At 40.6% G+C, this 25,078-nt stretch overlaps 1 protein-coding gene across 6 annotated transcripts in view; it reads left to right on the forward strand.

Annotated features, from left to right (window-relative positions):
* The window catches only part of MEIS2 (Meis homeobox 2), a 337,285-nt gene that overhangs the window by 306,903 nt on the left and 5,304 nt on the right, over positions 1–25,078 (forward strand). For all 6 annotated transcript variants that reach the window (XM_061611506.1, XM_061611507.1, XM_061611509.1 and 3 more), the window contains one exon: positions 23,883–23,941. In XM_061611506.1, the coding sequence (XP_061467490.1) occupies positions 23,883–23,941 (59 nt within the window). The remainder of the gene's footprint in view (positions 1–23,882; positions 23,942–25,078) is intronic.

The raw sequence follows: 25,078 nt of genomic DNA on the forward strand, positions 1-25,078 counted from the left end.
TGATTGTTTGATAGGTATGTTTGATAGGTATGATTGTTTGGATCAGTTCCTGTAGATATCATTCACCAGTGTTGAGTGTTAAGGATGATGTAAGGATGCATGCCCACTTTTAATAGCAAATAGGGGTTCTTTGCTGGCCAGAGTTGTCACATTCCCAGGAGACTTGCTTGGCAAAGCTTTTCCATCCCTGGGAAATCTTATTGAATAGTCAATTTGCAACTGCAAATGTGCATGGATACAATCGCTGTTCTGGTCCCTTGTCAGATATGGCACCAAGACTAGGCATGGCAACTTCTTTGATTATCTTTGAATAAAGAGTGAAAGGGAAACTTGTGTCCTAATGATCTGGATCTTATGTGGCTTTTGATAGTCTGCTGTTGATTACAAATCGTTTGTATTCTGACTATATTATTCCATGTATTTGACTTATTATCGGCAAGGAGGCCCCAGCAGTGTGTGTGTGGTATTTCTGTCTCCCTTCTGAGATCATCAGGGGTTCCCTCCTACCTACTTCTTAGTTAACATGCAGTTGGAGTTGCTGGTTCAGCTTATATAGAAGTTGCTATCAAAGATGTCATTGCTATGACACCTATATATATTCACTAATAGGCAAAAAACCTTGTGGTTTAAAAATGTACCTATAGCCAACAGATATTTCTATCAAACTTTAAAAAGCAGGAAATTGGGCAGTTATAGTGAATGCACCAGGGGAGCAGGAGACCTGACTTCCTCTCTGAGATATTGGACTGCCCTACAAAATGCAAACGCAATTTGGGTTGGTCTTTCACAGTCCAGTTCACTTCCTGTGTAGCTTGGAAGAATTTGGTATCATGTGCTTCTAAGCATATGGTGAATGGTGGCAACACCTGCCATCTCCAAAGATGGAGAATTACCTTTTCGTATGTTTGTTGTTCTTCTTGCTTTGCTTCTTTCCTATGTTACTACTGTTTCTACAGAGAATCTAACCTAGAAAATTATATTTGTCTCATTATTCATCCTAGAAATCTGTGTCAAATTTATTTTTATCAGTTTTGAAGCCTTTTTATTGGTCAATGTCATATGATGGTGAAGACAGCCTTTTGTGTTTCAAACTGGAGGTTATGTTCTGTTCTATTTTGGGTGCATCAGCAGTTGAATCTGAAATTGCAGTTTGATGTAAAATCAGACTGATTATTATATGTTGCTACTTAAGCAATGAGCTATTGGAAAAAACAAGTTTGGCTTGCCTAAGATCCATGTTTTTAGCCTGCTATGCTTAAACCACTCCACTTAAGGAAAGGTGGGCATGGGCATGGTCAATTAAAAACATAGAGCACATCTAGAATTTTGCTAGATTATATCCCACCTCCCATTGTTATATCTTGTGCAAACTGAGACACTGCTCATGTCCATTGAAAACTATTCTGCAGAATAGTTAGTGCCATTATTTCACAATTGTTTTTGGAGTTTTTTTAAGTGTTGCAAAGTGTTACTGTACTTCACATATTCACAGAAGCAAAAGAAAATAATTTGCTATAGGAAACGTCACTAAAATTGCAAAGTAAATCAAACATATTTAAAGTGACTATCTGAACTATATCAACTGTCTTAATATGGTTGCTTCCTCCCTGCTAAAACAAGATCAACACAACACATGCCTTGTTTCTGTTATTTCAGCTAATTGCAGGTGTTGCCACTGCTCACCAGAGGGGAGGGGGAGGAGGGAGAAGGAGAGAATTGGGAGGGGAGGGGGAGGGGGAGGGAAGGGCGAGGGAGGGGATAGGAGGGAGGAGAAGAGGAGGGCAGGTTTGTTCATTTGCATGCTTTTTGAGTTCAGTGGGATTTACACCTATGCAATCATGCTTAGGATAGGTGAAACTGACCTGGGGGAGGGGCAGGGAGGGAGGGGAGAAGATTGGGTGGGTGGGCACTGGGCAGAGAGGAAGCCCCTTTCCTTTCCCAAAGGAAAACATTGTGAACAGTACAATTGCTTTTCAGGTTTCCCCCACCTTTTTATTCTATAGCAGGCACATGTAGCCTCTCACCCAAATATCCCTGGCCACATCCACACCAGACCTTTATTTCACTTTAGACAGTCATGGCTTCTCCCAAAGAATCCTGGGAAGTGTAGTTTGTGAAGGGTGCTAAGAGTTGCTAGGAGATGCCCTGTTTCCCTCACAGAGCTTCAGTCAGAGCGGCTGACTGTTAAACCACTCTGGCCACTGGAGCTCTGTCAGGGGAATAGGAGTCTCCTCTTAGCACACTTCACAAATATCTGGTGTGGGTATGGGCCCCTGATTAGCCAAGTGAAGCAGCTGTGAGTCTTGCTTTTAGAACACTCACAGTTAGTTCTTACTGAGCATTCCTGGGCGTATCATTGACTCCAATGCTAAACTTCTTAATTAAAAATCAGCCAGGCATTTTTTAAACTTTTAAACTGCAGAATCTGAAGGTCAGAATATGGGGCAATGTCAGTAATAGGATTACAGGTATTCTGTGAACATGGCTGATTTTAATTAATTTCAACAAATTATGAGAACTCTGACAGAAAAAAGTTCAATGGGGTCTGGGTTTTTCTCTCTCTTTTTATACTTTGAACTCTCGATTTTTGACTGTTTTGTATATCACCATTAAAATTTTTAGGATTGTTAAGCAACCGTTTCTGAGTTTAGGACTATAAATTTTGTAAGGTTTTGTTTTGAAATGAGCTTATGGGAAGCATCAAAAAGGCATGGGGGTATTTTCAATTTAATATTGTGGAATGCAAAAAATCCATGCTAGCTTTAGTATACAGCCACTCTTGTGGCTGTATAATCTTTCATTTCAATTTGATGAGTTATATCACTGGTGATGTGTGAGACGAGATGACACACATTTGTCTTTTTTAGAGATAATTAAATGTATATTTTGTGCTGCATATACATATTGGGAAAGTGGTACATCAGCTTCCCAATTCGTTGTTGTTATGTGCCTTTAAGTCGATTACGACTTATGGCGACCCTATGAATCGGTGACCTCCAACAGCATCTGTCATGAACCACCCTGTTCAGATCTTGTAAGTTCAGGTCTGTGGCTTCCTTTATGGAATCAAGCCAACTCTTGTTTGCCCTTCCTCTTTTTCTACTCCCTTCTGTTTTTCCCAGCATTATTGTCTTTTCTAGTGAATCATGTCTTCTCGTTATGTGTCCAAAGTATGATAACCTCAGTTTCATCATTTTAGCTTCTAGTGATAGTTGTGATTTAATTTGTTCTAACCCAATTATTTGTCTTTTTCGCAGTCCATGGTATGCGCAAACTTGTCCTCCAACACCACATTTCAAATGAGTTGATTTATCTTATCCGCCGTTTTCACTGTCCAACTTTCCCATCTGTACATAGAGATCGGGAATACCATGGTCTGAATGATCCTGACTTTGGTGTTCAGTGATACATCATTGCATTTGAGGACCTTTTCTAGTTCTCTCACAGCTGTCCTCCCCAGTCCTAGCCTCCTTCTGATTTCTTGACTATTGTCTCCATTTTGGTTAATGACTGTGCCGAGGTATTGATAATCCTTGACAAGTTCAATGTCCTCATTGTCAACTTTAAAGTTACATCAGTCTTCTGTTGTCATTACTTTAGTCTTTTTGACGTTCAGCTGTAGTCCTGCTTTTGTGCTTTCCTCTTTAACTTTCATCAGCATTCGTTTCAAATCATTACTGGTTTCTGCTAAGAGTATGGTATCGTCTGCATATCTTAAATTATTGATGTTTCTCCCTCCAATTTTCACACCTTCATCTTGGTCCAATCCCGCTCTCCATATGATATGTTCTGCCTATAGATTAAACAAATAGTGTGATAAAATACACCCCTGTCTCACACCCTTTCCAATGGTGAACCAATCTGTTTCTCCATGTTCTGTCCTTACAGTAGCCTCTTCTCCAGACTATAGGTTGCGCATCAGGACAATCAGATGCTGTGGCACCCCCATTTCTTTTAAAGCATTCCATAGTTTTTCATGATCTACACAGTCAAAGGCTTTGCTGTAATCTATAAAGCACAGGGTGGTTTTCTTCTGAAATTCCTTGGTCCGTTCCATTATCCAACGTATGTTTGTGATATGAACTCTGGTGCCTCTTCCCTTTCTATATCCAGCTTGGACGTCTGGCACTTCTCGGTCCATATATGGCAAGAGCCTTTAACAGACATTTGATTTTATATTCATGCCATAGCATTGGTGCTTATACCAATACAGGCAAGTGTAATACTTCCAAAATAATTAATGTGTGGATTTTCCTTCGGCTCCTGTTGTATTACTGCTAATTTAAATTTTTTATTTACAAAGTATTTCTATACTGCCTTTGAGCTCTAACAAGGTCTCCCAAGGTGAACTGTCTGTGTTGAGCCCCAGCTCTCCCTCGAAGGGCAGGGAGGGAGAAAGCATGAGTTACAGGCACCTCAACTGCCCAAAGGCGTGAAAGATCCAGCTGTTGTTGTGTCTACTCCAGACCTTGATTTAGTCACCCTGCCAATTCCCACGGATGGCCCAGCCCCCCTTGGAGACAACACTCAGCCTTCAAGCACCCCCATGGAGTTGTTAGGGGAGGATTCCGAGAGAGCAGTAACTCCTCCTTCACCAAGGCACAAGTGCTCTTGAAGAGAGACACCTGTACGCTAATGCTAGGAGCCTCCGAACCAAGATGGGAGAACTGGAGTGCTTGGTCTTAGAGGAGAGCATTGATATAGTGAGCATAACGGAGACCTGGTGGAATGGAGAAAACCAGTGGGATACGGTTATCCCTGGATATAAACTATATCGGAAGGACAGGGAAGGACGTATTGGTGGCGGAGTCGCTCTATACGTGAAAGAAGGCATTGAATCCAGCAAGCTCGAAACCCCAAAAGAGGCAGACTCCTCCACAGAATCGTTGTGGGTGGTGATACCATGCCCCAGGAGGGACTTAATACTGGGAACGATCTATCGTGCCCCTGATCAAAATGCTCAGGGAGACCTTGAGATGAGATATGAAATTGAGGAAGCATCCAAACTAGGAAATGTGGTAGTAATGGGTGACTTCAACTACCCGGACATAGACTGGCCGCATATGTGTTCCAATCATGAGAAAGAAGCAAAGTTTCTAGATATTCTAAATGACTATTCCCTAGACCAGTTGGTCATGGAACCAACCAGAGGGACGGCAACCCTGGACTTAATCCTCAGTGGAGACCGGGACCTGGTGCGAGATGTAAGTGTTGTTGAACCGATTGGGAGCAGTGACCACAGTGCTATTAAATTAAACATACATGTAACTGGCCAATTGCCAAGAAAATCCAACACGGTCACATTTGACTTCAAAAGAGGAAACTTCACAAAAATGAGGGGATTGGTAAAAAGAAAGCTGAAAAACAAAGTCCAGAGGAAGTCAAGGAAGCTCTTAGAGGCAAAAAGTCTTCCTTCAGAAAATGGAAGTCTTGTCCGAATGAAGAAAATGAAAAAGAACACAAACTCTGGCAAAAGAAATGCAAGAAGACAATAAGGGATGCTAAAAAAGAATTTGAGGAGCACATTGCTAAGAACATAAAAACCAACAACAAAAAATTCTATAAATACATTCAAAGCAGGAGACCATCTAGGGAGGCGATTGGACCCTTGGATGATAAGGGAGTCAAAGGTGTACTAAAGAACGATCAGGAGATTGCAGAGAAGCTAAATGAATTCTTTGCATCTGTCTTCACAGTGGAAGATATAGGGCAGATCCCTGAACCTGAACTAACATTTGCAGGAAGGGATTCTGAGGAACTGAGACAAATAGTGGTAACGAGAGAGGAAGTTCTAGGCTTAATGGACAATATAAAAACTGACAAATCACCAGGCCCGGATGGCATCCACCCGAGAGTTCTCAAAGAACTCCAATGTGAAATTGCTGATCTGCTAACTAAAATATGTAACTTGTCCCTCGGGTCCTCCTCCGTGCCTGAGGACTGGAAAGTGGCAAATGTAACGCCAATCTTCAAAAAGGGATCCAGAGGGGATCCCGGAAATTACAGGCCAGTTAGCTTAACTTCTGTCCCTGGAAAACTGGTAGAAAGTATTATTAAAGCTAGATTAACTAAGCACATAGAAGAACAAGCCTTGCTGAAGCAGAGCCAGCATGGCTTCTGCAAGGGAAAGTCCTGTCTCAGTAACCTATTAGAATTCTTTGAGAGTGTCAACAAGCATATAGATAGAGGTGATCCAGTGGACATAGTGTACTTAGACTTTCAAAAAGGGTTTGACAAGGTACCTCACCAAAGACTTCTGAGGAAGCTTAGCAGTCATGGAATAAGAGGAGAGGTCCTCTTGTGGATAAGGAATTGGTTAAGAAGCAGAAAGCAGAGAGTAGGAATAAACGGACAGTTCTCCCAATGGAGGGCTGTAGAAAGTGGAGTCCCTCAAGGATCAGTATAGGGACCTGTACTTTTCAACTTGTTCATTAATGACCTAGAATTAGGAGTGAGCAGTGAAGTGGCCAAGTTTGCTGATGACACTAAATTGTTCAGGGTTGTTAAAACAAAAAGGGATTGCGAAGAGCTCCAAAAAGACCTCTCCAAACTGAGTGAATGGGCGGAAAAATGGCAAATGCAATTCAATATAAACAAGTGTAAAATTATGCATATTGGAGCAAAAAAACTGAATTTCACATATACACTCATGGGGTCTGAACTGGCGGTGACCGACCAGGAGAGAGACCTCAGGGTTGTAGTGGACAGCATGATGAAAATGTCGACCCAGTGTGCGGCAGCTGTGAAAAAGGCAAATTCCATGCTAGCGATAATTAGGAAAGGTATTGAAAATAAAACAGCCGATATCATAATGCCGTTGTATAAATCTATGGTGCGGCCGCATTTGGAATACTGTGTACAGTTCTTGTCGCCTCATCTCAAAAAGGATATTATAGAGTTGGAAAAGGTTCAGAAGAGGGCAACCAGAATGATCAAGGGGATGGAGCGACTCCCTTACGAGGAAAGGTTGCAGCATTTGGGGCTTTTTAGTTTAGAGAAAAGGCGGGTCAGAGGAGACATGATAGAAGTGTATAAAATTATGCATGGCATTGAGAAAGTGGATAGAGAAAAGTTCTTCTCCCTCTCTCATAATACTAGAACTTGTGGACATTCAAAGAAGCTGAATGTTGGAAGATTCAGGACAGACAAAAGGAAGTACTTCTTTACTCAGCGCATAGTTAAACTATGGAATTTGCTCCCACAGGATGAAGTAATGGCCACCAGCTTGGATGGCTTTAAAAGAAGATTAGACAAATTCATGGAGGACAGGGCTATCAATGGCTACTAGCCATGATGGCTGTGCTCTGCCACCCTAGTCAGAGGCAGCATGCTTCTGAAAACCAGTTGCCGGAAGCCTCAGGAGGGGAGAGTGTTCTTGCACTCGGGTCCTGCTTGCGGGCTTCCCCCAGGCACCTGGTTGGCCACTGTGAGAACAGGATGCTGGACTAGATGGGCCACTGGCCTGATCCAGCAGGCTCTTCTTATGTTCTTACACAGATATCTTTACCCTTCTGTTCTGGGAATAGGAAGTTAAACTGAGGGAGGGTGAGGAGACTAGGGATAAGGAGGCTGCAAAGAAGAAGAAAGTTGATCGCATTTGGCCCAACTGGCCACTGTGAGAACAGGATGCTGGACTAGATGGGCCACTGGCCTGATCCAGCAGGCTCTTCTTATGTTCTTATGTTCTTATGATATGCTTTCACTGAGAATACCAGTATTTCCAGTGGTGCAGGCACTTCTGGAAGTATACGTTTCAGCAAAAAACAAAAGTTTTGCAGTGACCATCTATGGTATCATAAAGCACTTTGATATCAAGAATATAGTGTCCAGCTATCTGTGAGTCATTGCCATTGTTAAGGTCCCCTTGTCTTTCCTGGAATCCCAGCAAAACTGGCAGTAAAAAAGTTTCAAATAAATGAAACTGCCCTTCTAACTTTCCCTGACTTTTTTGTATTCTTTACTTAATCTCATTGTGGACCTGCTTGTAACCAGGTGACTTCAGTCAGCTTTAAATGTATTTATAGAAAGAATACTGTGTCAGAGTTGATAGCCTAAAGAGTGTGTATCATTTGTTTCAAAACCATACACATGGAAATGGATACCTAATTCTATTGACAAAAAAAGATGAACTAAACTGAGGTTAGTAGATTTCAGTCAGGAAAAAGAATTGTTTGTTTAATAAGGGATTGTTTGAAAAGTATAAGATAGGGTTGACAATGAAATGTAAATAAAACTAAAACTATGAATTTTGTATTCTAGTACTCCAGAAAATTCCTGCTCTGTGTTCCCAGCAAAGCCTGGGACAGCTGGGTGTGTTGGCTGCCTGGGATTGAAGTCCCAGGTGACATTTTGAAGAGGCCGGCTGACACGGCCATGGTCAGCACTTACGTGCCGTGTGTGGTCATGCAGGAGGCAGGGCGACAGAACTGATTTAAGCCCACACCACTCATGATCCTCCCTCTTTGGCCTGCAACACCCCTCCCCCCTCCCCTTGATCAGCTGGTTGCTTCGGGGCCAACTAAGAATTTTTGCCCTGGCAGGCAGGTTTTTTGCCTACTCCACACTGTAGTAGCAGCATGGATTGAAGTTAGAGGGTGTCCTTGTTTAATGGGTTGTTTTGGCTAATTTGGCATATCTAAAGTTCTAATGGGATTGTTTGTACTCTGGCTGTAGTTGGTCATTTTGGCAGGAAGGTGCGGGAAGGGATGATGGGGAATTTTGTGGTTGGATCGGGGGACCTTGAGGAATTTGAAGACACAAAATTGCAGCAAAGGTAGGCCTTTATTGGTTACCTGCGCATGGTCAGTCTCCCATGATGTCAGTGGAGCTCTGCAATATGGCGCTGCTTGCCTGGGTTTTCATACATTCCAGGACAAAGACTTTAGCATTAACGAGTCAGGAGGTTACACATCAGCATTACATAGACATTGCCTAGGCACTGCATTGGCATTGCATTATGTTCTAGTCAATTTGGCAATGTTAAGCACTTCACATACCAGTACATTTTCCCTATGAGCTAAGCATTTCAGTTAATGCAATCCTTCAGTGTCATAGAGTTTAAGCTGTACCATACATATCAGCACAGTCAGGGAAATTAGCTCTGAAAAGAAAAAGGTTCTGGCTGGCTACTAAACTATTAAAATACAGTAGGGCCCCGCTTTTCAGCAGCCTGCTAATACAGCGGCTTTCAGTTAGAGTAAGGCCCCACTCATACGGCGCTTGTTCCACTTTCATGGCATTTTTCAGGCGTCGGACCCCATTTTATTGATGGAGTTCCGCTTTTCGGTGGGTTTCGCTTTTTGGCGGGGGGCTGGAACGTAACCCACCCTATGACTGGGGCCCTACTGTATAAACCTATATAGGATTATAAAAGAATATATTTTGCTTATTGTTTGTATATAAAAAATTCCCCATCAGGGAAGCTGGTAAGGACAGCTAGGTGGCCCCCTTAGGCACCTTTGGGGGGGATTGGCGGCTCCAAAGGCCTGAAGTTCAGAGCTGTAGGACTTGGGGGCAGGATATGGGCTGCCTTTGAGGCCAACCTACCTCATGCACCCAGAGTTGTAGGGCCTCAGGGGGTGATGTGGGAAGGCCCCTCTACTCATCCTCTGGGTGTGGTGGGGGTAGAAGGTAAGCAGAATGGTTTGCCCTTGCCCTGGCAAGGATGGTCGCCCTATAGCTGTAGTTAGGCAATTCAAATGTAACCTAGCTCCCGTAACTATGTTTTAACTTTACAGGTTATTTTAGGGGTTTCGTTTAAAGTTTAATAAAGTGGCTCCTAGTTCAACCCAGCCTTTGTGTCCATGTGATTATTTCAGCCTTCGGCCGCAAATCTCTTCTGCAGAACTAAAACCATACATTTCAGGGCCAAGTGACGCATGATGTTAATTCTGTGTAAATAATTAACATGCACATTTTTATTTTATTTTTATTTTTTAAAAAAACTTTAAATAGCTGCTGTAGCGTCCCCAAGCAGGATAATAGTAGTGAAGAGAAAATCCCCTTGCCCAAGGTGTTTTTAATTTTGAGAGGGAAACTTGGCACTATTCAGAGTCTGCTGGAAAGATGTCAGGTGGATAACTTTCATACACAAAGACCTGTGTCCAAAGATCCATGCTCAATTAGTTCTGCATGCTGGGCTACCCATGCCACACTGCTTTTGAAAATAATTATACTTTCAAAAACAATTTGGGATATGGTATAGGGAGATGTCATTCAAAAGAAATATAAAAACCCCTTCAAGGCGCACCCAGTTTCTGAAGAGTGTCCAAAGTAGCCCTTTGGATCCAGCCAAAGTTTTCATTCAGATCTGTAAAATGTTACAATGTGAGATTATATAGTTTCATATCTAACTACAATAGAATTTATATCTAGAAGCCTGCAATGTGTTTGTATTCTGTAGGGGTAGTTGCATGCAGAATATTGTGCAACTTTGCACAATGACTGAAATGTGGCTAGTAGGAACTGCATGTCTCTTTCTGGTGACCACATTTTCCTCATTGCTCAGAATAGATAGAAAGATGCCTTCTTTTACCCCAAGCCCTCCAGATATCGTAGAGGCAAAAGTCCAGAAGAAATAGATTCTGCTGGGTATAGGGAGACATACCCTGCCCCACTCTCAGGTTTTCTGCCATGCTCAGATAACTTAAGGGAAAGAAGGGTCAGCCTCTCAACCTCATCCCAGGCTTTGAAGAATCGTACAGCTATGAATTCCTGATACACACAGAGGACTTGAGGGAGAGATGGGATCAATGGTGACCACAAATAGTGACCAACCAAGGCCGGGCAAAATATGTGAACCCTAGGCTTGGAGAATGCATAAAGAACACCTGACTGGCATTCATTCCAATGGTTTCTTCAATAGCAGGCGCATATCCACAGTTGAGTTTCCCAAAGTGAATATTGAATATTTGCAGTAGTAGATAGATCCCCACTCCCCAGACCTCTCATAAAATGTATCACGCTTCATGCCATAATACTCTGGAAATGTAATCACATACACAAATATCCATGAACAGTTAACAGTTTCACTCCATGCCATGCTAAGCACATCAAAACAATATATGGTTTGCAAACGCTTAAGCCTGTCAAAATATTTCCAAATACCCATAATAGCTCATATCAAGAGCTGTTCATCAGCTTTGATTCTACATGAACATAAATTCACAAGAAATTGAATATCTGATACCTGGAGAAGAACTCTGGGAATCTCAATTTTAATTTTTAAAAGCAGTGTTCGGCTAACATTTGAGGACTTTGCTATGCCAAACAAAAAAATAATCTCTTCAGCTTCAAGTGCATTCCATATTATTAGATCTTGATAAACCAGCACCTTGTTTACCATGGTTGTTTTGCCTGTGTCTGTTAGATAGACATAAAGAGTTTCTGTAGGATGTCCTGAACAATTCTTAGTGATATCTTTTTCCTTGGTCTCTTGACATACTTTGAATCCTGTGTTGAATTAAACTTTTTGAATTGAGGAGGCCTGTAAAACTAACTTCTGGATCTTTCTGATATGAACATAGAAGGTTGGGCACTTGCCCAATACTCCAACTGACTCATACAAATTAATACAACTATGTCTCTGTGATTAGTTTTGCATGTTGATCTTGTGGCATAAAACATACATAACCATAGCCGGGAGAAAGGAAGCTTGTATGGTTTCCACACTTCTAGTATGCATACATACAAGGGAGATGTATGTTCATTTACATTATTCTGTGGATTGTGCTTCCTCAACCTTTGACAGGACAATTCTATGCATGCTTACTCAGAGATAAGTCCCACTGTGTTCAAGGATACTTACTGTCTAGTAAATTTGTTTAAGATTGTGAGTGAAAGTATCTGTGTTTATAACCAAATGTAATTTATATTCAACCAGTTGTCTTTCATGGGGCTTTCATTAGAGTGGAGTGAGGCAAGAGCTTTTAAAGACTGGATGCACTAATATTTCCCATAAAATTCAGATGATTTTTCTATTCAAATCTATGGCACTTTTAAAATATAACACTATATTCTTTCCTCATGCACTATGACCATTCAAGATTTTATCATAAATGTTTTGCTGAAAAATAGGATGACTTTTTAATAAAAACGGATTTTATTCAATTTGAAAATGATTAAATTTCTCAGTAGGACCCATGTCATATGTACATTCCAAATTTTGAAATGTCATTTGGCCAAAGATTAATTTTTCCATTAAAAGTGAACAAATTTGGATTTGTTTTGCATGCTTAAGTTATGCCAGCCCTCTACTGAAAATGTCAGTGCCATACAGTGAGCTGGAACAAAAACTGAGGAAAAATGTTTATTACAAATTGTGAATGAATTATCACCATTTTCAAATGCTACTATTCAGGAACAAAAAGAAATTCTTTCCCTCTTTTCATAAGTGGCATTATATTTAGTGCTGGAAAAAATCAATATCTCCAAAGGTTCCAATTGAATGAAAACAGGAGGACAATGGAAAAGGAATTCAGAAAATTTTACTTCTATACTGCTGCTAAGTCTCTAATGATGGTAATGGCTAAAAGCAACAATCCCTTGAAGGCTATTCAGTGGCCAATGAACAATTGTTGGTCTTGCTTCAGATTTTAATAAATAGAAGCAAAAATCATATTTCTCCACATATTATGGAAAATTAGCTGAGGGATCCTTCTATTTGTCATATATGCCACCTTTTCTACTTCTAGTTGTCCAACAGATTGGGCAAAGATGAAGGAGGTGTGAAAATTGGAAGGAGAAATATCAATAATTTAAAATATGCAGACGATAGCATACGACTAGCAGAAAACAGTAATGATTTGAAACAAATGCTGTTGAAAGTTCAAGAGGAAAGCACAAAAGCAGGACTACAGCTAAACGTCAAGAAGACTAAAGTAATGACAACAGAAGATTTATGTAACTTTAAAGTTGACAATGAGGACATTGAACTTGTCAAGGATTATCAATAACTTGGCGCAGTCATTAACCAAAATGGAGACAATAGTCAAGAAATTAGAAGAAGGCTAGGACTGGGGAGGGCAGCTGTGAGAGAACTAGAAAAGGTCCTCAAATGCAAAGATATATCACTGAACAACACTAAAGTTAGGATCATTCAGACCCTGGTATTCCTGATCTCTATGTATGGAAGTGAACGTTGGACAGTGACAGATAAGAGAAAAATCAACTCATTTGAAATGTGGTGTTGGAGGAGAGCTTTGCAGATGCCATGGACCACAAAAAAGACAAATAATTGGGTGTTAGAATAAATTAAACCAGAATTATCATTAGAAGCTAAAATGATGAAACTGAGGTTATCATACTTTGGATACATAATGAGAAGACATGATTCACTAGAAAAGACAATAATGCTGGGAGAAACAGAAGGGAGTAGAAAAGAGGAAAGCCAAACAAGAGATGGATTGATTCCATAAAGGAAGCCACAGACCTGAACTTACAAGATCTAAACAGGGTGGTTTATAACATATACTATTGGAGGTCGCTGATTCATAGGGTCGCCATACGTTGAAATTGACTTGAAGGCACATAACAACTTACTTATCTGTAGTTTCTTAAGATCCTGTTTGGGACCCATATTATCTGTCCTTCAACCTTGGTGTCAACTGTGAACACCAGCTATCATGATCTATTCCTATGACTGATTGCTAAAACCTTTTGTAATCATAAGAACATAAAAGCCTACTGGATAAGGCCAGTGGCCCATCTAGTCCAGCATTCTGTTCTCATAGAAGCCAACCAGATGCTCATGGGAAGCCCATAAGCAGGACTGAGTTCATGAGCAGTCTCACCTCCTGCAGCTTCCGGCAACTGCTTTTCACAAGCATACTGCATCTGACTATAGTTGCAGAGCACAGCAACTATGGCTAGTAGCCACTGATAGCCTTATCCTCTATGAATTTGTCTAATCTTCTTTTAAAGCCACCCAAGTTGGTGACCATCACTGCCTCTTGTGGGAATGAATTCCATAGTCTAACTATGCTCTGTGTGAAGAAGTACTTTCTTTTGTCTGTCCTGAATCTTCTAACATTCAGCATCATTGAATGACTATGAGTTATGAGAGAGAAAACTTTTCTCTAGCCACTTTTTCGATGCCATAATTTTATACACTTCTACCATGTCACCTCTGACTTGCCTTTTCTCTATACTAAAAAGCCTCAAATACTGCAAGCTTTCCTCATAGGGGAGTCCGTCCATCCCCTTGATCATTTCTGTTGCCCTTTTCTGAACCTTTTACAACTCTACAATATTCTTTTTGAGGGGAGGTGACTAGAACTTTACACAGTATTCCAAATGCGGCCGCAGCACAGCTTTATGCAATGGCATTGTGATATCAGTGGTTTTATTTTCAGTACCTTTCCTAATGACCCCTAGTGTGGAATTTGCCTTTTTCACAGCTGCCACACACTGGATTGACATCTTCATTGAGCTATCCACTACAGCCCTGAGATCTTGTTCCTGGTCAGTCACCACTAGTTCAGCCCTATGAGCATATATGTGAAATAACCATTTTTTGGCTCCAATAAGCATACTTGTTTACACTGAATTTCATTTGCCATTTTACAGCCCGTTCACTCAGTTTGGAGAGGTCCTTTTGGAGTTTAAACAACCCTGAACAGTTTAGAATCATCAGCAAACTTGGCCACCTCACTGGTTGCCCCAAACTCTATATCATTTATGAACAAGTCGAAAAGCACAGGTCCCAATACCAATGCTTAGGGGGACTCCACTTTCTACAGCTCTCCATTGGGAGAACTGTCCATTTATATCTACTCTCTGCTTCCTGCTACTTAACCAATTCTGGATCCACAACAGAACACCTCTTCTTACTGTTTTCCATGACTGCTAAGCTTACTCAGGAGTTTTGTCGAAACCTTTATGAAAAAGTACACTATGTCCACTGGATCACCTCTATGTATATATTTTTTAAAGAATTCTGATAGGTTAGTGAGACAGGATCTTCCCTTGCAGAAGCCATGTTGGTTCTGCTTCAGCAGGACTTGTTCTTCTATATGCTTGGTTAATTTGTCTTTAATAATACTTTCTGCCAGTTTTTCCAGGACAGATGTTAAGCTAGCTTGCCTGTAATTCCAGGATCCCCTTGGATTCTTTTTTAAAGATTGGTGTTATATTGGCCGCTTTCCATTTCTCAGGTATGGAGGTGAATCTGAGGGACAAGTTACATATTTTTGTTAGAAGATCAGCAATTTCACATTTGAGTTCTTGGAGAACTCTTGGGTGGATGCCATCCAGATCTGGTGATTTGTCAGTGTTTATTTTGTTTATTAAGCCTAGACCTTCATCTCTTGTCACCACTATTTGCCTCAGTTGCTCAGACTCCCTTCCTATAAATGTTAGTTCAGGTTCAGGGATCTGCCCTATATCCTCTACTATGAAGACAGATGCAAAAATTTCATTTAGCTTCTCTGCAATCTCCTTATTCTGCTTTAGCACATCTTTGTCATCCAATGGTCCAATTGCCTCCCTAAACGGTTTCCTACTTTGAATGTATTTAAATATTTTGTTGGTGGTGGCTTTGTGTTCTTAACAATGTGCTCCTCAAATTCTTTTTTAGCATCCCTTATTGTCTTCTTCAGAGAGCCAGTGTGGTGTAGTGGTTACTGTGCTGGTCTACGACCTGGGAGACCAGGGTTTGAATCCCCACACAGCCATGAAGCTCACTGGGTGACCTTGGGTCAGTCACTGCCTCTCAGCCTCAGAGGAAGGCAATGGTAAACCCCCTCTGATTACCACTTACCATGAAAACCCTATTCATAGGGTCGCCATAAGTCGGGATTGACTTGAAGGCAGTCCATTTACATTTCATTGTCTTCTTGCATTTGTTTTGCCAGAGTTTTTGTGCCTTTCTATTTTCCTCATTCAGACAAGACTTCAATTTTTTGAAGGAAGCCTTCTTGCCTTTAATAGCTTCTTTGACTCTGCTCATTAACCATGCTGGCATCCTTTTGGACCTGGTGGTATCTTTCCTGATCTGCAGTATACACTCCAGTTGAGCTTCTATTATTGTGTTTTTAAACAGCTCCCAAGCATTTTGGAGTGATTTGACCCTCTAGACTTTGTCTTTCAACTTTCTTTTTACCAATCTCCTCATTTTGGGGAGGTTTCCTCTTTTGAAGTGAAATGTGACCGTGTTGGATTTTCTTGGCAATTGGCCATTTACATGTATGCCTAATTTAATAGCACTATAGTCACTGTTCCCGATCGATTTGACAACACTTACATCTCAGACCAGGTCCTGGATGCCCGTTAAAATTAAGTCAAGAGTCACTGTCCCTCTGGTTGGTTCCATGACTAACTGTTCTAGGGCACATTCATTTAGGGTATCTAGAAATTCTGCTTCTTTGTCATGACTGAGACACATATGTAGCCAGTCTATGTCAGGGTAGTCAAAGTCACCCATTACTACATTTCCTAGTTTGGGTGTTTCCTTGATTTCATTTATCTATCTCAAGAGCATTTTATTCAGGGGGGGGGGCAAAAGGGAGTTCCCAGTTAAGTCACTCTTGGGGTATGGTAGCACCACCCACAATGATGTTGTGGAGGAGTCTGCCTCTTTGGGGGTTTCTAGCTTGCTAGATTAAATGCCCTCTTTCATGTATAGAGCAATGCCACCTCCAAACGTCCTTCCCTGTCCTTCTAATATAATTTATATCCAGGGATAACTGTGTCCCACTGGTTTTGTCCATTTCACCAGGTTTCTGTTATGCTCACTATATCAATGCTGTCCTCTAAGATGAAGCACTCCAGTTCTCCAACCTTGGTTTGGAGGCTTCTAGCATTAGCGTGTAGACACTTGTATACAGTGTCTCTGGTCAAGTGCTCTGGGCATTTTTGATTTAAAAAAATGTACTGCCTTCAAGTTGATTCCGACTTATGGTGACCCATGAATAGGGTTTTCATGAGGCTGAGAGGCAGTGACTGGCCCAAGGTCACCCAGTGAGCTTCATGGCTATGTGGGGATTTGAACCCTGGTCTCCCAGGTCGTAGTCCACCACCTTAACCACTACACCACACTGTCTAGCTGGTCGTGCACATGGAACCAGTAGCATTTCAGAGAAAGCCACCTTGGAGATCCTGGCTTTCAGCATTCTATCTACCAACCTAAATTTTGCTTCCAGGGCCTCACAACTGTATTTCCCCTTGTCATTAGTTCCAGCGTGCCCCACAGCCACTGACTCTTCCCAGCACTATCTATCAATCTAAACAACAGACGACATCTGCAACTTTCACACCAGGCAGGCAAATTATTTTCAGGCCTGTTACAATTTCACTGGTGTGGGTGCCCATAGCACAGTCAGCCCTCACTCTGATCATACCTCCAAGTGCTCAGTTACTACAGACATTCATAATCCTGATGTCAACACCTGTTGCTGCAGTGACATTATTGCTGATTTCTGTAGCCTTGTCATCAAAAGGACTGCTGCCACTGGTGCCTAAGGCTGCACTGTCAGGGTACAATAGTGGCACCTACAGTACCAATATTTACCATTACTTTATTCCAAGGGTGGGAAACCTTTTCTGGCCTTCTGAGATCATTCTCTCCCCACCCCTAGAGGCCCAAATTTGATGTCATAGTGAGGTGATTGAGCAGGATTGAACCCTTGCTTATCAGGGGAACTGGGGTGTGCAGTCAACACAGAATCAATCCCCCGCCACCAATCACCTAATATCACTTACCATTAGAGTGATGGAAACTGATTGGCAGGTGGCTGCTTTTTTAAAAACATGGCCTCACAGACCAAACCTGACCCCTTGGCAGACTAACATTGGCCGATGGGTTAGAGGTTCCTCACCCCTGCTTTATTCATTCAGTGGGTACTCTACTTCTGGTGGTCTCATCCATTTCACCTCAACCAGACTTTCAATCTAAGAATGATAAGCCTTCCTAAATCTTAAAAAAAAAATGGATTCTGAAACATTGACTGTGACAGACCCTTTAAACCCTTACATGATCGCATCAGAGAAGCAGAACCCTCCCTCACTGAGTGAAGACCAAACCTTTTTATATGGAGGCTCAGTCTTTAGATCTTATCCAGCATTCTCTGCCTTATGTGAACAATCTGGTTTTCAATTTTTTTCAATCAGAGATTAGCTTTCCATGGATTAAGGGGACAGGAAACTGTTTTGTTGCTTTGCATCACTGTTTGTTGCTTTGCATATTTAACTGTGAAACTACCTTTGATGTTGGGAACAACTGTCTCAACTCGTTAATAACTTACCAAAGAACAAGAATACGTTGCCAATATTCCAGGCAGAAGCCTTAAAGCATAAATCAATACCATATACCATAAAGAAGACTGTAATAACCCTTTGGAGATCTTTAAAGTCTATGCTCTCAACTTCTCATCCTTACTTTCAGAGAAAGGCCCATATATAGGACTTACCCTTAAATCAGGGGTCACCAACCTTTTTGAACCAGGGGACAAATTTCAAATTTTGAGGGCACTGATGATGATATGGCTGGCATGGGGGTGTGGCATAACACAGTATGAACCAACCACAGGAAAGATGCTTCTTAGCTGCTAGGTAAAATGGAAGGGCAAACTAGAAAATAAGAAAGAAGCAGGAAAAGGGCACTGAAGGAATTGGAAAATAGAAGCTCTTTAAGGCTCCCGTGATTCCTATCTCCAGGTGTCCAAACAGCTCACATATCAGTCACAGCACTGACTTCACTCATTGGCTAAAAACTCTGACAGGTGGGAACAACCAGGCTTAGAAGGATACTTGCACATTTTGCTTCATAACTTTCTTACTAGGAGGGCCAGAGGCTTTTTTAACAAAATAAAGCTTAGAGTCTGGGGGGCCCTTCCTGGGGGCATCAGCTAATGCCTTCCTGAGTGCCATGGTGCCCATGGGTGCCAGGTTAGCAACACCTGCCTTACGCATACATTGAAGTGACTCTAGAGGACAGTTGTTCAGTGCTGTAGTCACATCCTAGCCATCCTTCTCCTTTAAAAACTGCTCATGATACCAACCTGTATAATTGTCTTCTTTGATCTCTCTGGATTAGAATTATTTTTTTAAGGATTGCCCATAACACTCCTCATCATAGCCATCAACACTGAAGATCACATCCTTTGAAACTAGATCAAGGCATCCATTTCTTCCAAGTTGAACTCTTGACTCCCTCCCCATTCCATTCAGCTATTTCGTTCAATACTGTTGAACATTGTTAATAACTGGGAATGTGTTATCCTGGATCATTGGTTTCTCACTTTTCCTTTCACTTGACCTTTTTACTCCCCTCACAGGTTCCTTGCACTATCCTTTCAACATCTGTACTTTAACAAGCAGTTGACATTCTTTTCCAAAAAGGAGAAATAGAATTGTTCCCAGAATCCCAATGCCATCTAGGGTTACTTCACCATCTCACAGAACAATGGGCATCTTTAATTCTATTCATGCTTTCAGGACGTCATCTTCATCAAAGCCAGGAGGTTTTTGATAGCTTCATTGGCAACCATCCTGTGTCTCAGCTGGGTTTGATTTAATGTACATAATGTTTGATTCCTTACATTCTGCCTTCCTAACCTCAGTACAGGAAGGTTCTGTGTTTTCACACAAGCAGCTAGTGCTCCCAGTACCATATTTGAGTTTTCAGTATTTCTACAATCCCAAGAGCATTTACCAAGTGCATGACAACCAGTCTTCATTGTGACAAAATCCCTGATATTCCCTTATAGACAATTGGTTCTGGCTAGGAACCTGCAGGCCACTCTTCTTCATGGAAAACAACTGACAGTAAGTTTCCCAGATCCCTTGGAAGGTAGGCTTGGCCATGGATAGTTGTCAAGGTTCACACTGATTGAAGGCATCAAGAGGGTACTACTTGGGACTTTTCATGGTTGATCCCTGGAGTCAGAGTTATGTAAAGCTCCCACATGGGCAACACCGTCCGTGTTTGTAAAGCATTACAACTTAGGCAGATGCACCTTTTTAGCAAAGCAGTACTCCACACATTATTTTCTTGAGAACACCAGTATCATCTACTACTTGTGTCAGCTTTCTAGTGACCCATATAGGAGGCTGCCCAGGAACCATAAAAAAGAGAGATTGCTTTCCTCTAAGTGATGTTAGATGGTATACCCAACTGTGTAATCTCACAACCAGACCTCTTTTCCTATTACAAACATCTCTCATTTACAGTTGATTCTTTTGCAGCTATTGCAAGAAACTTGGTAGGAATTTTGGGATGGTAGTAAAGATGTCTTTCTTCTCAAAGACCATTTCACCTATACAGTGAATTCCAGCTGAGCTGTTGTAGATTGTGAATTGCCACTTGCTATCACATTCTTAGTTATGATAATTAGCTAAGGATGTTTGTATTAGATTATGTTTAAATGTGATGACACCTGTTTTAACTAGTCTGGGAATCCATCTGTCAGAAACCAGTGAATCTTGTGTTTCTATCACAATTCCTCTTGAACATTAAGATGGAGACACAAAAAGAGTTTATGAAAACTACAAGATAATTCCTTGTTCAGGGCTCCAGTACACTTATACTTGTAGTGTGCTTGTAGTGTTGTCAGTAAGTTCTGACAACGCTACAAGTATAAGTGTACTGGAGCCCCACAGTTTTGTCATATTTTTGTAAGAGATGTGCATGCTGCCTTTCTGCCAAAAAGAGCTATTAATCATCATCTTTATTAGTCAAAGTGTAAAAGCTAACAATGATAAATTCATGCTAAAAATCAAACCGCCACAAAAGAATAAAACAATCACAAATACAACTCATTTACCCATCAGAAAACTAAAACTACCTTAAAAGGTTAAAACAACAGCAGCAATCCTAAAAATTATGATAAAAGAGATTAAAAGGTTGTTAAAATTATTAAAAGGCCTGAGAGAATAACTGAAGTATTCTCTTGGTGCCAAAAGAACATTAATGTGGGTGCCAGTTGAGCCTCTCTAGGGAAAGCACTTCACAATCAGGTGGTGGTGGGGAGAACATTGCCAGATATGGTGAACTTGGGAGCTATTTATTTGGCAGGTAAACACACAGTATTTTTGAACATAGCTATATTTGTAAGGATCTGTGAACTACAGTAGGGCACTCTTCCTATATTTGCATTAGAAGACATCTTGAACAGCATACAAGACTTCCTCCTAAAACCAGCCACTCAAAGCATAAAGAGGATTTTCTTTGGCCAGAATCTTCCATATGCTGCTTCCTTCTTTTCAGCTTCTATGGTTAGTTTAGCAGTTTTTGTGACTGCAATATTAAAAAACTGTTGTTTGAAGGCAAGTGGCTTTTGTTCTGCCTGCTGTGGGATCATCTCCCTCCTTGGAACTTTGAGTGCCTCCCCTTCAAGATGACTTGTACTCCCCAGGGGACCCTGCACCAAATTTGAGAACCACTGACCTAGAGCTTTAACTGTTTCCTCACAAAATATCTGTTGAATCAATTAGCAGCTCTCACACAGATATATTTAAAACATAGAGGACCAGCACAGAATTTATGTATAAATTGGATTGATATTTTTAAGGAAGTGTACATGCACAGAATGCACAAGCAGATTTTCAAGATATTCAAATTCCTAAAGTTTCTGTCTTGATAGCCTGTTGTATTAACATTAGCCACAGGCTAAGATTTTTAATTGTGTATGTTCATAAAAGCCAGTTCTGTATCCCTGTGGTCAAAGGATTATGAATTGTCCAAATGTTCTCTATTGTCGTGTAAACTCCTTAAAAAAAAAACTTGAGGATGCCCCCCCTTTTAAATTAATGTATACATTCTGACCAGTTTCCAAAGATATGACCTTTAAGTGAACCCCTTCAACCTTACCCTTAATTATTTGTTTGAAGACAGTGTAGTGTTCTCCTGCTGAGAATAAAGTACCATAATGCACTGCAGTCCTGTGAGTAAGGGAGTTTTGTAAGAAAGTAGAAAGGGACATAAATAAGGGGACCACCAGATGTAAATAATAAAAAGTGGTTGGAGCTGAAAGAAAAACTGAAAAAGCAATTTAATTTTCCTTATGTGTGGCTAGGTTGAAGAAAGCAAGGGTGGGTCAGCAAGGCTCAAAGTGAAATAGACTCTGTTGTGTGTTACCAATCCAAGTAGATGCTTGTTTATTCCTGAAACCTTGCCATCTGCATACATCATTAGAAGTTCATTGAAGAGAAAACAGTCCTATCAGGCTTTTCTGTTAATCTCTGTTGGCATTAACTTCAGCTGATAAAAGGCATGCTGGCTGCAGAAGGCACAGGTCAGTCCCTGTTTGGTCAGTGTGGCAACGTTACTGGAAAGCAGCTGAGCAGATTAAGTCCTATCAAAGACTTTGTCTTGGAGCACAGAAATATGTCTCGAAGTCACAGTGTTACGTTAGGGATATAGCCTCGGTGACAGAAATCATTATTATCTGGAGGAATAAGCTATAAAAGCAGTCTTTAATGCCTAGGATTTGCTTTTGACTAATTATAAGGCAGGATATTTTTTGACAACTGGGATGTATTTAAATAGTAAGCAATGTCTTTGATGTGTAAACAAAAAAGATGCAAAGTAGCCTGTGTAGTCTTTGAAACATATATGCATCATCTGCTAAATGGAATTCTCACTAGCATACAATTGCAGGGGATGTTTTCAAAGACATATATTACTATAAAGTGGACTTTAAACTGGAAGAAATGCAGCGGTTGTGTCCAAAGCTCAGATGCTGGATACTAGGGCTATACAGACTTTTATTCATCATGGGCCTTATCTAAATTATTGTTGTTAATTTCAGTGAGATAACTGCACAGTACAAATAAGCTGTTTTCAATGATGGGCATCTTTAGAATACTGTAAAATACTGATGCTCATTAGCAGTTCTTAAGGGCTGAAAACTAAATAACAATGCTGGACAAATCCTGAACATACACAGTAAAAATACACAGGATGGAGATAAAAACAATAGACATCAAAAAGTATGTCTTATTTATGATAGAAAATGGCCTCAACTAAGCTGTGCAATTAAAATAATTTTTTAAAAAATCATTTTACTGGGGTTAGTTTGAACAAGATTATCTGATGTGATTTGTTATGTATTAACTTAATGGGGAAAGATGCAAGCACTTATTTTTGGATTACCCACAAAATTAAATCCAGGCTTCCCTTGGCAAATAATGGGCTTTACCTAATGTTCAGATGACTCGGACTCTGCTTTAGTTATGGTACCTGATTGGAGAAGAAGTTATTTGAGGCCTAATATTAAACACATGTACCTGCAATTCCCTCTTCCTATCAAGTTGAAAGGTGCCCCAGTTTATGGTTGGAAGTTGCCTTATGCTCTCTGCCCTGGGTGTCCCACTCTTGGTTGAAAAGGTCGCCCCCAGCTGGCACTGACCTCCAAATGACCCTCGACTTTACAGGCTGAAACTGCAGGAGTTGCAGAAGAGCAGAAGTTCTTTCTGGGCCAGCACTTACTGCTGCTGTGCTGGTGATAAAACTTCAGACAGCCTAATTGATGGCTTTGCTGACCTAACAATACCTTGTGAAAGCACAGAATAGGAAAGCCTGGTCCTCATTTGTAGACAGCTGCAATGGTAGCTGAATTGCCGAGAATAAGGGGGAAATGAAATTAAAATTAAATCTTGTACAAAACTTTAACTAAGTTTTTAGTTGGTCAAATTTTGTTTTTAGAAATATAGTCAAGTGTTAAATTGTACCCATTTTTACGTGTGATTCATTGTCTCCTGGTAAATAGTTTTCTAACCTAGCAAGTTATATTATTATCTTCTTTAAAAAATAATAATGCTATTTTCTGTAGTGCAATCCTGCCAAGGGAAAAAACGGAGGGTTTTAATAAAACAAAGATTTAATAAAAAAAGAAGTACCGCACTAAGCTGACAAACAGATTTCTATACTTTGTGTTCTGTTTCAGGTTTATTAATGCCAGAAGAAGAATAGTACAGCCTATGATTGACCAGTCAAATCGAGCAGGCAAGTTCCAAGTAGTATCTGTATTCAAGTCCCACAGGCACAAATCCTCATCAAGTTATTCTTCAGGAGTCCCTTCACCTGGTAAATAAATGCTTCCAATAGGCATTCTGGGAGATTTTTTTCTTATGTCCTCAGAATTCCGCTATAGGAAGCAACTTCACTAATTGGTGCTAATTGGAGATTTCCCACCCTGACTCTACTGAAACTGCTTTTTATTTTCTCTCTGAATTGGTAATTGGGTACAAGTACTAGTGCCACAAGCAGTTTGTTTGACTGGGAGCACTTGAATTGCTCATTGCTTTTCTGCATCCAATCAGCAGGACAATCTCATTTTCTTGCTACCCACAACTCCTTGGTGCATGCATTGCTTTCACTGCTGTAAGGCTAGCTGTAAAACTCATTGTATCCATTCATTTGCTTTGACTATTCACAATATGCTACTAACGCCTGGCATGCTACAGTACTGCCAAAAATATTTAAATTTTATTATTTTCAGTTACTAATGCACCAAATATTTTACCATTAAAATTCTGCCGACATGTTCTTCCACCTTTTAAAATACTGACAATATAAGTTCAAAACTGCAATAAGCCACTTCACTGTGTAATATGTGTTTCCATAGTTTGCTAGGGAGTTGTAGCTTCTGCAATTAAGTTATTGGATAAAATGGTTCTCCTTGTTGTGATAACTGGGATTTAACTTGATGGGGATTTTGCCTGCTGCTTCACTTTAAAAGTCGGGAAAGGTTATGAATCCTGTGGGAGAAATCTTTGTGTGTATCAGTGAATTTATATTCCATAAATAGGTGGCAAGATAAAAACCAAAGCAATTAGCTCTGATTAAAAAGCAAAGCAAAAATAAAGCATGTTCAGCACATTTTCTGTATGTACAAAAAGTGGACAGAGTAATGAGAGTGCAGCTTGTTTGCTCTAACAATAGCAATAAGCATGAGCGCAGCAAACTACAGTACAAATTACCAAATTCAAATACAGACCATAGAATATGCCCAAGCAGTATTGAGTACACTATTTTACATTGAAGGTGAGTAGCAAAGCAGATTTAAATTTTTAGTTTTCTTTATTGCCCCACCCAACCTCTATTAATATTTTTATTCTGTATTCCTGGTCTTACGATCAG

Source organism: Rhineura floridana, chromosome 2, assembly GCF_030035675.1.
Source record: "Rhineura floridana isolate rRhiFlo1 chromosome 2, rRhiFlo1.hap2, whole genome shotgun sequence".
NCBI lineage: Eukaryota > Metazoa > Chordata > Lepidosauria > Squamata > Rhineuridae > Rhineura > Rhineura floridana.